General features: G+C 40.4%; 1 protein-coding gene across 1 annotated transcript in view; it reads right to left on the bottom strand.

Annotated features, from left to right (window-relative positions):
- Ocrl (Oculocerebrorenal syndrome of Lowe) overlaps positions 1-18,457 on the bottom strand; it is a 255,729-nt gene that overhangs the window by 217,317 nt on the left and 19,955 nt on the right. Inside the window, exon 3 of the mRNA XM_071665596.1 lies at positions 9,313-9,514. Within this exon, the coding sequence (XP_071521697.1) occupies positions 9,313-9,514 (202 nt within the window). The remainder of the gene's footprint in view (positions 1-9,312; positions 9,515-18,457) is intronic.

The raw sequence follows: 18,457 nt of genomic DNA, 5'->3' as shown, positions 1-18,457 counted from the left end.
CGCAAACACGGGAGACAGCGACAAAGTATAAAAAAAAAATATATATATATATATACATATATATATATATATATATATATATATATATATATATATATATATATTCTTTTTTTTTTTGCTTTGTCGCTGTCTCCCGCGTTTGCGAGGTAGCGCAAGGAAACAGACGAAAGAAATGGCCCAACCCTCCCCCATACACATGTATATACATACGTCCACACACGCAAATATACATACCTACACAGCTTTCCATGGTTTACCCCAGACGCCTCACATGCCCTGATTCAATCCACTGACAGCACGTCAACCCCGGTATACCACATCGCTCCAATTCACTCTATTCCTTGCCCTCCTTTCACCCTCCTGCATGTTCAGGCCCCGATCACACAAAATCTTTTTCACTCCATCTTTCCACCTCCAATTTGGTCTCCCTCTTCTCCTCGTTCCCTCCACCTCCGACACATATATCCTCTTGGTCAATCTTTCCTCACTCATTCTCTCCATGTGACCAAACCATTTCAAAACACTCTCTTCTGCTCTCTCAACCACGCTCTTTTTATTTCCACACATCTCTCTTACCCTTACGTTACTAACTCGATCAAACCACCTCACACCACACATTGTCCTCAAACATCTCATTTCCAGCACATCCATCCTCCTGCGCACAACTCTATCCATAGTCCACGCCTCGCAACCATACAACATTGTTGGAACCACTATTCCTTCAAACATACCCATTTTTGCTTTCCGAGATAATGTCCTCGACTTCCACACATTCTTCAAGGCTCCCAGAATTTTTGCCCCCTCCCCCACCCTATGATCCACTTCCGCTTCCATGTTTCCATCCGCTGCCAGATCCACTCCCAGATATCTAAAACACTTCACTTCCTCCAGTTTTTCTCCATTCAAACTTACCTCCCAATTGACTTGACCCTCAACCCTACTGTACCTAATAACCTTGCTCTTATTCACATTTACTCTTAACTTTCTTCTTTCACACACTTTACCAAACTCAGTCACCAGCTTCTACAGTTTCTCACATGAATCAGCCACCAGCGCTGTATCATCAGCGAACAACAACTGACTCACTTCCCAAGCTCTCTCATCCCCAACAGACTTCATCCTTGCCCCTCTTTCCAAAACTCTTGCATTCACCTCCCTAACAACCCCATCCACAAACAAATTAAACAACCATGGAGACATCACACACCCCTGCCGCAAACCTACATTCACTGAGAACCAGTGATTTTATAAATGCTGAAAAACCAAATGTAAAGGAAAACCCGAGATCCCGAACGCCCCCGCACATCAACACATCCTCAGAGGACAGTTACTGTAACTGTCCTCTGTATATATATATATATATATATATATATATATATATATATATATATATATATATATACTATCCCTGGGGATAGGGGATTAAGAATACTTCCCACGTATTCCCTGCGTGTTGTAGAAGGCGACTAAAAGGGGAGGGAGCGGCGGGCTGGAAATCCTCCCCTCTCGTTTTTTTTTTTAAATTTTCCAAAAGAAGGAACAGAGGGGGCCAGTTGAGGATATTCCAAAAAAGGCCCAGTCCTCTGTTCTTAGCGCTACCTCGCTACCGCGGGAAATGGCGAATAGTTTAAAAGAAATAAGAAAAAAAAATATATATATATATATATATATATATATACACATATATATATATATATATATATATACACACACATGCACACAATTCACACTGCTTGCCTTTATTCATTCCCATCGCCACTTTTAACATTCTAAAAAATGGGAAACAGAAGGAGTCACGCGGGGAGTGCTCATCCTCCTCGTAGACTCAGATTGGGGTGTCTAAATGAGTGTGGATGTAACCAAGATGTGAAAAAAGGAGAGATAGGTAGTATGTTTGAGGAAAGGAACCTGGATGTGTTGGCTCTGATTGAAACGAAGCTCATGGGTAAAGGGGAAGAGTGGTTTGGGAATGTCTTGGGAGTAAAGTCAGGGGTTAGTGAGAGGACAAGAGCAAGGGAAGGAGTAGCAGTACTCCTGAAACAGGAGTTGTGGGAGTATGTGATAGAATGTAAGAAAGTAAATTCTTCATTAATATGGGTAAAACTGAAAGTTGATGGAGAGAGATGGGTGATTATTGGTGCATAAGCACCTGGGCATGAGAAGAAAGATCATGAGAGGCAAGTGTTTTGGGAGCAGCTGAATGAGTGTGTTAGTGGTTTTGATGCACGAGACCAGGTTATAGTGATGGGTGATTTGAATGCAAAGGTGAGTAATGTGGCAGTTGAGGGAATAAGTGGTATACATGGGGTGTTCAGTGTTGTAAATGGCAATGGTGAAGAGCTTGTAGATTTATGTGCTGAAAAAGGACTGGTGATTGGGAATACCTGGTTTAAAAAGCGAGATATACATAAGTATACGTATGTAAGTAGGAGAGATGGCCAGAGAGCGTTATTGGATTACGTGTTAATTGACAGGCGCGCGAAAGAGAGACTTTTGGATGTTAATGTGCTGAGAGGTGCAACTGGAGGGATGTCTGATCATTATCTTGTGGAGGCTAAGGTGAAGATTTGTATGGGTTTCCAGAAAAGAAGAGTGAATGTTGGGGTGAAGAGGGTGGTGAGAGTAAATGAGCTTGGGAAAGAGACTTGTGTGAGGAAGTACCAGGAGAGACTGAGTACAGAATGGAAAAAGGTGAGAACAATGGAAGTAAGGGGAGTGGGGGAGGAATGGGATGTATTTAGGGAATAAGTGATGGATTGTGCAAAAGATGCTTGTGGCATGAGAAGCGTGGGAGGTGGGTTGATTAGAAAGGGTAGTGAGTGGTGGGATGAAGAAGTAAGATTATTAGTGAAAGAGAAGAGGGAGGCGTTTGGGCGATTTTTGCAGGGAAAAAATGCAATTGAGTGGGAGATGTATAAAAGAAAGAGACAGGAGGTCAAGAGAAAGGTGCAAGAGGTGAAAAAGATGGCAAATGAGAGTTGGGGTGAGAGAGTATCTTTAAATTCTAGGGAGAATAAAAAGATGTTTTGGAAGGAGGTAAATAAAGTGCGTAAGATAAGGGAGCAAATGGGAACTTCCGTGAAGGGCGCTAATGGGGAGGTGATAACAAGTAGTGGTGATGTGAGAAGGAGATGGAGTGAGTATTTTGAAGGTTTGTTGAATGTGTTTGATGATAGAGTGGCAGATATAGGGTGTTTTGGTCGAGGCAGTGTGCAAAGTGAGAGGGTTAGGGAAAATGATTTGGTAAACAGAGAAGAGGTAGTAAAAGCTTTGCGGAAGACAAAAGCCGGCAAGGCAGCAGGTTTGGATGGTATTGCAGTGGAATTTATTAAAAAAGGGGGTGACTGTATTGTTGACTGGTTGGTAAGGTTATTTAATGTATGTATGACTCATGGTGAGGTGCCTGAGGATTGGCGGAATGCGTGCATAGTGCCATTGTACAAAGGCAAAGGGGATAAGAGTGAGTGCTCAAATTATAGATGTATACGTTTGTTGAGTATTCCTGGTAAATCATATGGGAGGGTATTGATTGAGAGGGTGAAGGCATGCACAGAGCATCAGATTGGGGAAGAGCAGTGTGGTTTCAGAAGTGGTAGAGGATGTGTGGATCAGGTGTTTGCTTTGAAGAATGTATGTGAGAAATACTTAGAAAAGCAAATGGATTTGTATGTAGCATTTATGGATCTGGAGAAGGCATATGATAGAGTTGATAGAGATGCTCTGTGGAAGGTATTAAGAATATATGGTGTGGGAGGCAAGTTGTTAGAAGCAGTGAAAAGTTTTTATCGAGGATGTAAGGCATGTGTACGTGTAGGAAGAGAGGAAAGTGATTGGTTCTCAGTGAATGTAGGTTTGCGGCAGGGGTGTGTGATGTCTCCATGGTTGTTTAATTTGTTTATGGATGGGGCTGTTAGGGAGGTGAATGCAAGAGTTTTGGAAAGAGGGGCAAGTATGAAGTCTGTTGTGGATGAGAGAGCTTGGGAAGTGAGTCAGTTGTTGTTCGCTGATGATACAGCGCTGGTGGCTGATTCATGTGAGAAACTGTAGAAGCTGGTGACTGAGTTTGGTAAAGTGTGTGAAAGAAGAAAGTTAAGAGTAAATGTGAATAAGAGCAAGGTTATTAGGTACAGTAGGGTTGAGGGTCAAGTAAATTGGGAGGTAAGTTTGAATGGAGAAAAACTGGAGGAAGTAAAGTGTTTTAAATATCTGGGAGTGGATCTGGCAGTGGATGGAACCATGGAAGCGCAAGTGAATCATAGGGTGGGGAGGGGGCAAAAATCCTGGGAGCCTTGAAGAATGTGTGGAAGTTGAGAACATTATCTCGGAAAGCAAAAATGGCTATGTTTGAAGGAATAGTGGTTCCAACAATGTTGTATGGTTGCGAGGCGTGGGCTATGGATAGAGTTGTGCGCAGGAGGGTGGATGTGCTGGAAATGAGATGTTTGAGGACAATGTGTGGTATGAGGTGGTTTGATCGAGTAAGTAATGTAATGGTAAGAGAGATGTGTGGAAATAAAAAGAGCGTGGTTGAGAGAGCAGAAGAGAGTGTTTTGAAATGGTTTGGGCACATGGAGAGAATGAGTGAGGAAAGATTGACCAAGAGGATATATGTGTCGGAGGTGGAGGGAACGAGGAGAAGTGGGAGACCAAATTGGAGGTGGAAAGATGGAGTGAAAAAGATTTTGTGTGATCGGGGCCTGAACATGCAGGAGGGTGAAAGGCGGGAAAGGAATAGAGTGAATTGGATCGATGTGGTATACCGGGGTTGATGTGCTGTCAGTGGATTGAATCAGGGCATGTGAAGCGTCTGGGGTAAACCATGGAAAGTTGTGTGGGGCCTGGATGTGGAAAGGGAGCTGTGGTTTCAGGCATTATTGCATGACATCTAGAGACTGAGTGTGAACGAATGGGGCCTTTGTTGTCTTTTCCTTGTGCTACCTCGCACACATGAGGGGGGAGGGGGATGGTATTCCATGTGTGGCGAGGTGGCAATGGGAATGAATAAAGGCAGACAGTGTGAATTGTGTGCATGGGTATATATGTATGTGTCTGTGTGTGTATATATATGTGTGCATTGAGATGTATAGGTATGTATATTTGCGTGTGTGGACGTGTATGTATATACATTGTGTATGGGGGTGGGTTGGGCCATTTCTTTCGTCTGTTTCCTTGCGCTACCTCGCAAAAGCGGGAGACAGCGACAAAGCAAAATAAAATGAAAAATAATAAATAAATATATATATATATATTTATATATATATATATATATATATATATATATATATATATATATATATATATATATATATATATTTTTTTTTTTTTTTATTTTTTTTTTATACTTTGTCGCTGTCTCCCGCGTTTGCGAGGTAGCGCAAGGAAACAGACGAAAGAAATGGCCCAACCCCCCCATACACATGTATATACATACGTCCACACACGCAAATATACATACCTACACAGCTTTCCATGGTTTACCCCAGACGCTTCACATGCCTTGATTCAATCCACTGACAGCACGTCAACCCCGGTATACCACATCGCTCCAATTCACTCTATTCCTTGCCCTCCTTTCACCCTCCTGCATGTTCAGGCCCCGATCACACAAAATCTTTTTCACTCCATCTTTCCACCTCCAATTTGGTCTCCCTCTTCTCATCGTTCCCTCCACCTCTGACACATATATCCTCTTGGTCAATCTTTCCTCACTCATTCTCTCCATGTACCCAAACCACTTCAAAACACCCTCTTCTGCTCTCTCAACCACGCTCTTTTTATTTCCACACATCTCTCTTACCCTTACGTTACTCACTCGATCAAACCACCTCACACCACACATTGTCCTCAAACATCTCATTTCCAGCACATCCATCCTCCTGCGCACAACTCTATCCATAGCCCACACCTCGCAACCATACAACATTGTTGGAACCACTATTCCTTCAAACATACCCATTTTTGCTTTCCAAGATAATGTTCTCGACTTCCACACAATCTTCAAGGCCGCCAGAATTTTCGCCCCCTCCCCCAACCTATGATCCACTTCCGCTTCCATGGTTCCATCCGCTGCCAGATCCACTCCCAGATATCTAAAACACTTCACTTCCTCCAGTTTTTCTCCATTCAAACTCACCTCCCAATTGACTTGACCCTCAACCCTACTGTACCTAATAACCTTGCTCTTATTCACATTTACTCTTAACTTTCTTCTTCCACACACTTTACCAAACTCAGTCACCAGCTTCTGCAGTTTCTCACATGAATCAGCCACCAGCGCTGTATCATCAGCGAACAACAACTGACTCACTTCCCAAGCTCTCTCATCCCCAACAGACTTCATACTTGCCCCTCTTTCCAAAACTCTTACATTTACCTCCCTAACAACCCCATCCATAAACAAATTAAACAACCATGGAGACATCACACACCCCTGCCGCAAACCTACATTCACTGAGAACCAATATATATATATATATATATATATATATATATATATATCCCTGGGGATAGGGGAGAAAGAATACTTCCCATGTATTCCCTGCGTGTCGTAGAAGGCGACTAAAAGGGGAGGGAGCGGGGGGCTGGAAATCCTCCCCTCTCTCTTTTTTTTTTTTTTTTTTAATTTTCCAAAAGAAGGAACGGAGAATTGGGCCAGGTGAGGGTATTCCCTCAAGGCCCAGTCCTCTGTTCTTAACGCTACCTCGCTAATGCGGGAAATGGCGAATAGTTTGAAAGAAAGAAAAAGATATATATATATATATATATATATATATATATATATATATATATATATATACACACAGACATATACATATATACACATGTACATAATTCACACTGTCTGCCTTTATTCATTCCCATCATCACCCCACCACACATGAAATAACAACCCCCTCCCCCATCATGTGCACGAGGTAGTGCTAGGAAAAGACGACAAAGGCCACATTCGTTCACACTCAGACTCTAGCTGTCATGTAATAATGCACCAAAACCACACTGAAAATCCAAACCAATCAACAATAGTGTCACCTTCCTTGAAAACTTCAACAGCAATCCCATCCACGCCAGCCACTTTGCAAAACTTCATTTCAAAAAAGCTTTCACCACCTCTTCTCTTTTCACTAACTTGTTCTCCATGACTCTCAATGACCATCTACAGTACCTCTACATTCTAAACATCCTACACCTGCTATCCTATCATCGAACACATTCAACAATCCTTCAAATTACAAACTCGGACTCCACTTTACCTCTTCCATGCCTGTTACCACATCCCTATCTGCTCCCCTCAGTGATGCCCCCATTTGCTTTCTCCTCCTTACAATATTCAATTCCTCCCAAAACATTTTCTTGTTTTCCCTTAAGTCTACTACAGCTCAGCTCAAATCATCCCATATCTCATTTGCCCTCTTTTTCAGCCCCGACACTTGCCTTTTGAACTCCTACTGCTTTCTTTAGTGCATCTTCCAATCATTCTCACTCTTTCCCTATAGTAAGCAACCATACCCCTTTCATCTCTTTTGCAAGCAACTTATCTTCCTTATCCTACCACTCACTATCCTTTCTCAAATGTTCCACATGCAACACATTTCACCTTAAATGCATTTAATTCCTTTCAATTCCTTGCCAATTCAATCTTTTACACTTTATAAAGTTTCTCATCCACTCTCCCTCAGTATCTCTGCACACAAGCCTCTTCAGCAAGTTCATTCATTTTCACCACTCCCATCCATGTCATTTCCAAGCCACTATAAACTTTTATACCTACTTCCAAGCAGAAGTGATAAGGCATCCCAACAGCTTTGCGTCAAAGCAATTCACATCCAACAGCCTCTCCTTTGGAAGCCTTAAATAAAATGAAAGTCCTCATATTTAATCTAAATGGTTGATGATGTTTTGTTTTTTGAATCAAAGGAGTTGGGAATAGTGTTAGGTCACTTTAATAACATGTGCAGGAGGTTATGCAAGTTAGAGCAAGGTTTGTGTTTTCTTAAGAAATCACAGTGTAATATCATGCTAAAAGCAGGAGAAATACTAGATATTACTGACATCTGGTATTTTGGAGGGAAACTAAGTTTAGAGCAAACTCATACAACATAAAGGAACTGGAGGTAAACCACAAACTTTAATGGCATAAGGAGACAGTTAACAGTAATGTGAACAAGAGAACAAGATGGATTGATTCTCCAATGCAAAATGTATTGATACAAAACTATTTTTGCAAGCCTATATAAGTAAATATGAGAGTAAGAGAGATGTACAGCATCTATGCTGGAGTCAAAATTGAAAGAAATAAGTTGGGTGAAAATGTGGTAAAGAAACTGTTTGCAAGCAAGTGGATGAAAGCCTGTAAAAGTGTTGAAAGACACAGGATGTATACATGACATATAATGAGCTGAAGAGGAAAATCTCTGTTAGTCTAGTTGAAGCTATAAGGAAAAGAACCTAACCTCTAAACAGATGAACATGTGAAGTAAATAAATGTTTGAAGGCTTGTTAATTCTGATCTATTTCTAAAGGAAAGACTGTTGACAGAGTGCAGAGAAAGCATTGTGTGTGTGGAGGTGGAGATGGATACATGGAAATTAGTCTCACAACAAATCAATCTAAATGTGTAAAGTGCATGCTTATTTAGTGTTATGGTAATGTGGATGCCTTGGATCACTTTAGTAAGCTGGAATATGTATGGAATATGTATGGAAGATGAAAGACAACACACACATGATCTACCCCATGGAAATTGAAAATAATAAATTCAAAAGATGATATATGTAAAGGTGAGTACTGTAATGAGAAAAGAGCTTATATCAAGAGCTTAAATCAAGTGCAAGTTATAGAAGCCAAAAAATATTAAAAAAAAAAAAAAACTTCCCCATTAGTAACAACTAAAAGGAAAAATCAGATTAAAACTTTACTTGAGCAAGAATGTTCTCCATTCCTAATGAAATACAACAGTGGGACATGATCTAAAAATTCCCACACCATGGAATCATTCAAGTACATTAGAATATCCCGATGTGATGCCACAAGATCAAACAGTTCTGCCATAATTTCTCAATCAGTTAGGCATAATATGAAAACTTTCCACAGTACAAAGAAGACAGAACATTACAACATAAGCTATTTTCTTTCCTGAAGTCTACAAAAAAGTTAGTCCAAAAGCTCTTCACTGAACTTGTAATTCAAATACAGAACTAATTCCATTGTGATGACAATCTCTTGACTCAAAAAAAGTTTTAGCAACAATTACATTATAGTAGCAGAAAGCATAAACATACCAAAACCAAAGTATCGACCATTACTACTACTCACCAATTTCACATTTGAGATTGCTGTCTATAGGAAGAACCTGCTCAATGCTGAGATCAATTGCACTGTGAACTGGTACCCGTGCTGTCTGGAAGATTAGTAGAGCTTGTTCTCCCCCCTGCTTGATCTCCTGTGTTGTTACCTCAATCAGTGCTACTATGCGTGTTGTCTTGATGAATTCTTGTACAAGTCCTGCTTCTACTACCTAGGATGCTTAGTTAAGGGATGTGTTATCAGAAGTGGAGAGTAACAATATAATACAGGAGTTTACATAATACAGCTAATCTTCACTGATAAATCATATATGATGCATTTTAATAATGTTATTTCCTAACAACTTAGGAAAATAACTGAACTATCATGGTGGAAACAGATGTTGCCTCCCAAGACACTGAAGAGTCTGCTACACTAACATATGCATTGATCACCATAAATCTGCACAAAAAATTCTGTATCAATCTTTCTTTGGAGATTCCTTTCCATATTCGCAAAATATACCCTGTACATAAAATCTATGATTAAGTTTGCAGTGGTACATTTTCTCAAAGTACTATACCTAAGAGTATCTTAAATATAATGGACAAATTCAAGATTTGTGTATTTACCTCTAGTCAAAGGGAATTCTTCTTTTATTAGTTTCTTCTGTTTAACTGGGGTCGAAAGAAGTATGGTGAAAATGAGGCTGTTGTGAAAATTTGGTTGTACTGAAGATAGGGTGCAATGAAGATGACAGTGTACTTAGGGGTGTAATGAATATGTCCTCTGACCTAAAGTTCAAGGTTCAAATCAATTGTTATTCATGTTGAGGGTAAGGTGAAGGTGAGTTAGTAATGAAGATGGCCTTTACCTTTATCTGTATGGATTAGGTCAACAACAAGGGAGGCAACATGTGACATTACCCCAAATGATTATGTCAAAGATCACTGATATCAAGGGTGTAGTGATGGGAATGTAGTGAGGATAAAGAGTACGGGTAAGGTGAAGGTGTGTTGATAGCCTTTGACGTGCCCCATACGATTGTAGTGAAAATAGGGGTGTTGTGAAAATGAGGGCATACTGAGAATAAGGGTTACTGAAGATGAGGGTACACAGAAGCTATAGGTGTAAAGAAAATGAGACTATGCAGTGGTGATTACAATACAGAGAAGATGCAAAGCACTGAAGATGGCAGTTGAGCTTATATGGCAGTAATGATGATATAGGCAAACTAACATGTATGGGTGCAATGAGGATAAGGGTGTAGCATAGGTGAAGGCATAGTGAAGACAACTTTACCTTACCCATACAGATTAGGTCAAAGATCTACTAACCATTCTTACACAATAAAAGTACTTCTTTACATCTTTTCATTACAAGTTTCTTGCTTAGTTTCACATTATGTCCTCTGGTTACTCCATTATTACAACTCTTGAAGAAGTGTTCACTGTTCAAATCATCAAATCACCCCTCATTTTTCTCTCTTCCAAAGAAGGCAAATTTAAAGCTTCTAGCCTTTCCTGTAAATCAGCTCTCTTATTCTGGTAATATCTTTGTTGCCCTTCTCTGGATTTTCTCTATTAGCTCCCTGTATTTCTTCAAGTGCAATGGCCAACCTGAGAAACAGGTTCTAGTTTTGGCTTCATGTAAGATATGAATAGCTTGCCAAATACTTCCCTATCCATGTACTAAAAGCTATTATGATATCTGTCAGAAGACAGTTTGCCTCATTAACTATTCTCTTAATGTGGGAATCTGGTAACAAGTTAGGGATTATGCTGACTCCCATGTCCTTTTCACATACAGATTCCTGAAGCTTGTTTCCTACAAGATAATATTCATATCGAACACCTTTCACTTTCTCCCATCCTCATTACATTACATTTGCTCAGGTTGAATTTCATCAGTCATATATACAAACTTTGTAGTTTAAATTCCCTTATAAGCTCTGGCAATCCTCCTCACTTTTCTCTTCCCTCATTACCTTTGCATCACCTACAAGCATATTCAGGTAGGGGTCCACATCTTCATGCAAATCATTTACAAATATCAAGAAGAGTATTGGTCGCAGAACAGAACTGTGGCAGTCTGCTCTTCACCTTGACCCATTTAGAGAAGGCTCCTTCTGACGAGAGTATTTTGTTCAAAACCCCTAAAATAAACTTTTATCCACTGATGGAGATTACCTCTGGTGATCCAGCTTCTTAATCAGCCTTACATGCTGTCTGTGTCAAATGCTTTCTGGCAATCCACCCCGCCTCCCCATTTGTCCAAGGCAGAGCTCACTCTTTAATACTTGAGTCTCTCACAGAAATCCAAGAGGTTTGTTACAAACAATCTCCACTCGCTAATGCCATGCTGTCTCTCTCTCAGGTAATTTTTCCTCTGTAGAAAGTCATGCACTTGCTTTCTAATTATCTTTTCCAGAACTTATAGACCACACTCATCAGTGAGACATGCAACTGTTCTCAGTCTCCTTTCTTACAGACAGGGATGAAGTCTGCTCTTTTCTATCCCCTTTACACTCTGCCACTTGCCAGCAATATCTTGAACAGTATTTCAAGAGGTCTATCTAGTGTATCTGTACACATTTTCAGATCTTATGGTGAAATTTCATCAGGACCATGAGCCATGAATGGGTCAAGACCTTTTAGCACTCTGTTAATGTCTTTAGCTATCTAAGTTTTCTGAAACCTTCTCCCCATTCCATCTCATTGGTGATGATGGTATAGTGTCTTCTGCTGTGAAAACACTTATGAACTTGCTATTCATCACATTTCTTCCTTACATCTTCTTCAAGAATTCTCCTCCTTGAAACCCTTACCCTGATTAGTTGCATTCTAAATGACAACTGATACCTAACAAATCAGTGGAAAAGTTTCAGATATTCTCCTGCCTTGTCCACAATATTTTCTCCAAATTTCTTTCATTCTTTCTTTCTTATCTAGGTGTACTTGTTCCACTCTCTGATACCTTGCAAACACCGGATGGCTGGAGCACTGTCTATATCTCTGCATTACACATTTCACTCTTCTACTGTTTGACATCTTTTATCTAACAATGTTTCCTTTTCCTTATCATTTCATTTGGATTTCAGGCTAGAGTTACCCATGTTCCCACTCCTTCACTGTAAATTTCACAAATCTTTGCACCACAAAGTCCTAGCTCCTGGCTACTGAACTCCATCTTCAAATCTTTGTTACCAGAGAAATTGTTGAGGTGAAGTTTCTATGATTGTAGGTACTCTGAGTCCTATCCCACATCTACTCTTATGTCCTTACTTACCTGTAGTTTTCATGATCATATCTCCTCTTTAAGTCCTGTCCCACATCTGCTCTTTTAATCTCCTCATTTACCCCAAACTAGAGCATTACATGATCACTTTTTCCAATTTGTCTATAACATTTACAATATTCTCAATATCCAAGCTAGTATGTGCACAAAATAATTCTAATAACAACGGCTTTCACAATTTGTGTCTCCATGACCCACTATCATTTAATCCTCCACTATCATTACTTTACTATCTCTGAGAAGTAAATGTTTTACAGATTCATGTACCATCCTGATTGTTCCTTCAAAGTAACCATTATATATTTGTTCTGGGTATTCAAATCTTTTTGGATGATTGAATAATATTAATGCCACAAAGCAATTCTTCCCTATGATCACTCTTCCATTATATATTATCTGAATGGGTCATCCACTATTTCTCGAAAATCAAGGGTATATTCTATTAAGAGGGCCAATCCATCCTTGCTTTACCTCTCTTTCCCTCCTTATAAACATGCATCCCTCGAGGCAAAACAGCTGAAACCATACCTCTCTTTTAAGCTTTGCTTACATGGCTTCTACAGTATCAAGTACATTTTCCCTTATATGATCCTTGAATTCTAACTCTTTACCATTAAGTATCAATCCATCAGCATTCGAATACATTACTCTGAACCCGACATCATCTTTTCCCAACACTGCCACCTTCTCTGCTGTGGTGACAGGGCTCTCCATCCTCTTGCTTCATCTGGAGCCCCTAGTTTTTTGTTTTCTAACTATATTCTTCACCTCTCTCCCTTTCTTCCTTCGATTTATCCCATCTAATAAATATTCCACTGAATTTCACATTCTTTCAGTTTCTTAGCTTCCCATGTACCCCTACTACTGTCTTTACCATTCCAGCACACTCTCTTCAGCTCTCTCAATCACACTATTTTCATTACCACACCTCTTTTTTGTGTGTGTTGAAGGCTCCAGTCACAGACAAAATATCGAGGGAATTATGAAACAGAAAAAAAGAGGACAAGGGAAAGTATTTACGAATTTCGGAGATAGGGAAAAACTTGTCTTTTGAAATGTACCAGGTCACAGTTAATCGATCAAACCACCTTACACCATATATTGTCCTCAACCTTTTCCATTTCCAGCACATCCACCCTCCTCTACAGCCTTATCTACAGCCCATATCTCGAATCCAAACAATATTGTTGGGACTACTATACCTTCAAACATACTCATTTCCTCCCAGATTACATTCTTTCTTTCTGCACATTCTTCGGTGCTACCAGAACCTTTGCCCTTCACCCACTCTCTGACTCACTTCTGCTTCCATGGATCCATTCTCTGCCATGTCCACTCCCTGGTATGTAAAACAATATATCTCCTCCAATTTTTCTCCATTCAAACTCACAACCCAAATAGCCTGCCCCTCAACCCTGCTAAACATTAACATTCAACTTCATCTTTTCACACACTCTTTCCAACTCAGTCACCAACTTCTACAGCTTCTCACTTGAATCTGCCACCAGTGCTGTATCATCAGCAAACAACAACTGACTCACTTTCCAGGCCCTCTCATCCCCACAGACTGCATACATCCCTCTCTCCAAGACTCTCACATTTACCTCCCTTACCATCCCATCCATAAACAAGTGAAACAACCATTGTGACATCACACACCCCTGATGCAGACCAACCTTCACTTGGAGCCATTCACTCTCCTCTCTACCTACTTGTACATATGCCTTACACCCTTGATAAAAATGTCTCACTTCTTCTCACAGCTTTCCTCATACCCTATATATTCTTAAGACCATCCATAAGGCAACCCTAGTTCAGTCCACTGACAGCACATCAACACCAGTATACCACATCATTCAAATTCACTCTATTCCATGCACGCCTTTCACCCTCATGCATGTTCAGGCCCCAATCGTTCAAAATCTTTTTAACCCCATCCTTCCACCTCTAATGTGGTCTCCTGCTTCTCCTTGTACCCTCCACTTCTGACACACATATCATCTCTGTTAACCTTTCTTCACTCATTCTCTCCATATGTCCAAACTAATTCAATACACACTCCTGCTCTCTCAATCACACTCTTCTTATTCCAACACATATCTTTTACCCTTTCATTACTAACTCGATTAAACCACCACACACTACATATTGTCCTCAAACATTTCATTTCCAACACACCTACCTTCCTCCTCACACCCCTATCTATAGTTAACGCCTCGCATCTATGTAATATTGTTGGAACTACTATTCCTTCAAACACACCCATTTCTCCCCTCCAAAATAACGTTCTCTCTTTCCACACATTCTTCATTGCTCCCACAACATTCGCCCCCTTCCCTACCCTACAACTTACTTCTGCTGCAAGTCCACTCCAAGATATCTAAAATACTTCACTTCCTCCGGTTTTTCTCCATTCAAACTTACATCCCACTTAACTTGACCCTCAACCCTGCTGAATCTTATAACCTTGCTTTTATTCCCATTTACTCTCAACTTTCTCCTTTCACACACTCTTCAAAACTCAGTCACCAACTCCTGCAGTTTCTCTCTTGAATCAGTCATCAATGCTGTATCAATGGTGAACAACAAATGACTCACTTCCTGGGCCCTCTTATCCCCCATAGACTGCATACTCACCCCTCTCTCCAAAACTCTTGCACCTGCCTACCTCACCATCCCATCCATTAACAAATTAAACAACCACGATGACATCACACACCTCTGCCGCAGATCAACCTCCACCGAGAACCATTCATCTTCCTCTCTTCCTACTCAAGCACACACTTTTCACCCTTGATAACAACTTGTCACTGGTTCTACAGCTTACCTCCCAAACCATATATTCTTAATTTTTTTTTCTTTTCATACCATTCGCCATTTCCCGCATCAGCGTTAAGAATAGTGGACTGGGCCTTTGAGGGAATATCCTCACCTGGCCCCCTTCTCTGTTCCTTCTTTTGGAAAATTAAAAAAAAAGAGAGGGGAGGATTTCCAGCCACCCGCTCCCTCCCCTTTTAGTCGCCTTCTATGACACGCAGGGAATACGTGGGAAGTATTCTTTCTCCCCTATCCCCAGGGATAATATATTCTTAATACCTTCCAAAAATCATCTCTATCAACCCCATCATATGCCTTCACCAGATCCAATAATGCCACATACAAATCTATCTTTTATTCTAAGTATTCCCCCATACACATTCTTCAAGGCAAACACCTGATATACACAACCTTTACCACTTCTGAAAGCACACTGCTCCTCCCCAATATGATGCTCTGCACATGTCTTCACCCTCTCAATCAATACCCTCCCATAAAACTTATCAGGTATACTCAACAGACTTATACCTCTGTAGTTTGAACACTCATCTTTATCCCCTTTGCCTATATATAATGGCAAGACACACGCATTCTGCCAATGTTCAGGCACTTCACCATGATCCATAAATACAATAAATATCCTTACCAACCAATCAACAACACAGCCACCCCTTTTCTCAATAAATTAAACTGCAATACCATCCATTCCAGCCACCTTGCTGCACTTCATCTTCCACAAGCTTTCACCACCTCTTCACTCTTCACCAAACTACTCTTCATGTCTCTCTCACTTTGCATACCATTCCGACCAAAACGCCAGCACTCGTATCATCAAACACATTTAACAATCTTTCAAAATACTCACCCCATCTACTCCTTACTTCATCACTACCTGTTATCACTTCCCCTTCTGCCATCTTCATCAGTGTTCCCATTTGTTCTCTTTGTCTTTCACACATTATCTACCTCCTTCCAAGACATGTTTTTATTCTCCCTAAAGTTTAATGATACCCTCTCATCCCAACTCTCCTTTGCCCTCTTTTTTCATTTGACCTCCTGCCACTTTCTTATACAACCATCTTTTTCCACCCCTGCACCCTTCTCTTGATCTCCTTCCATTTTCTTTTATACATCTCCCAATCATTTACACTCATTCCCTATATGTATCATTGAAATATCTCTCTTTTCTCCTTCAATAGCAACTTTAGTTCTTTGTCCCACCACTCACTACACGTTCTAATTTGCCCACCTCCCATATTTTGCATGCCATATGCATCTCTCACACATGCCATCAATGCTTCCCCAAATACCTCCCATTCCTCATCCATTCCCCTTGCTTCATTACTCTCACCACTTGGCATTCTACAGTCAATCTCTTCTACAGTCAATCTCTGCTAGTTTCTTCACAAAAATTTTCTTTTCCTAGCTCAGTTACTCTCACCACTCTCTTCTCCCCAACATTGTTTCCTCTTTTTCAAAAACCTCTACAAATCTTCACCCTAGCCTCCACAAGATATTAATCACCAGCTGTCCCTCTCAGCACAATTACATCCAAAAGTCTTGTTGTCTACATGCCTATTAATTAATGTGTAATAATGCCTGTTGACCATCTCTCCTGCTCACATACATATACTTCTATATATCCCTCTTTTTAAACTAGGTTTTCCCAATCACCAGTATTCTTTCAGCACACAACACAACAAGCTCTTCACCATTTTCATTCATAACACTGAATACTTCCACTGCCAAATTTCTTTCCTTTGCATTTAAATCACCCATAACTAATACCCAGTCTCATACATCCCAAAACACTTTCCTCTCATGATCTTTCTTCTCATGGCCTGGTGCACAAGCACCAATAATCACCCATCTCTCACCATTCACTTTGTTTTACCTACATCACTCTAGATTTACTTCCTTACACTCTCATCATGCACTCCCACAACTCCTGCTTCAGGAGTAGTGCTACTCCTTCCATAGGTCTTGTCCTTTCACCAACCCCGGACTTTGCCCCTGTGCTACTCCTTCCTTAGCTCTTGTCTTCTCACCAACCTATGACTTTACTCCTAAGACATTTCCAAACCACATTACCAAACCATTCTTTCCCTTTATCCATGAGCTTTGTTTCATATAGAGCCATAACATCCAGGTTTCTTTCCTGAAGCATGCTACCTTTCTCTCCTCTCTTCTGCTCTTGGTTACATCTACACACAATCAAACAGCCCAGTTTGAGCCTACAGAAAGATGAGCACTCCCAGCCTGGCTTCATCTGTTTACTCTTTTAGAAACTGAAATACAAGAAGGGGAGGGTTTACAGCTCCCCACTCCCACCCCTTTTAGTCACCTTCTACAACACACAGAGAATATGTAGGTAGAATTCTTTCTCCCCAACATATACTGGGAATTACTGATAAAGCCACTTGGCACCCACAGATCTCAATTCCATGCGAATTAATTGCAAAGTAGAGCAAACATTCTTGAACATGTGTTTCAGTATGGAGGTGTTAGTAAGGAGAGATACAATTCATTCTTCATTTCAGGTGTCCTTTCTTTAAAGGAGTTTTCATCAAAATTAGCTTCACCAGAAGCTGCAAGACATATATGTCAAATCAAATCTGTAATGTACATCTGTAACTCCAGAATCAGCAGCTGTCCTAAATCAACCTGAGAGGGTTATCATATTTCCAGCTCCATTCAAACCTATTTATATCTAAGACCAAATTGAATGACACAGGGCTGTCCTAAATCAACCCAAGAGTTATTATATTTCCACCTCCATTCAAACCTCTATATTTCTAAGACCAAGCTGAATGATAACTGACTATTGTATAGTATGGCAAACGCTCTATGAGGTGATCAACTTGAACTTGAGCGACCAGGTCTGTGCATCATAGTGCCAAAATAAGCCCTCCTCATACTGGGATTTATCAGAAGTACCAGTTGGCCACTTGGGGTCTCAGCTGACAACCCAGAAGATCAACTGTAAGTAAAGTATGATATTTTTCTATAAGGAGGTCATCTAAACTAGTGTCACAGACTGTGGGTGTTCTGAGAGACATCT

This window comes from Panulirus ornatus, chromosome 10 (genome assembly GCF_036320965.1).
Source record: "Panulirus ornatus isolate Po-2019 chromosome 10, ASM3632096v1, whole genome shotgun sequence".
Lineage (NCBI taxonomy): Eukaryota > Metazoa > Arthropoda > Malacostraca > Decapoda > Palinuridae > Panulirus > Panulirus ornatus.
Note: the sequence above shows the minus strand (reverse complement) of the source record. Positions and strands in the feature narration are given on the sequence as shown.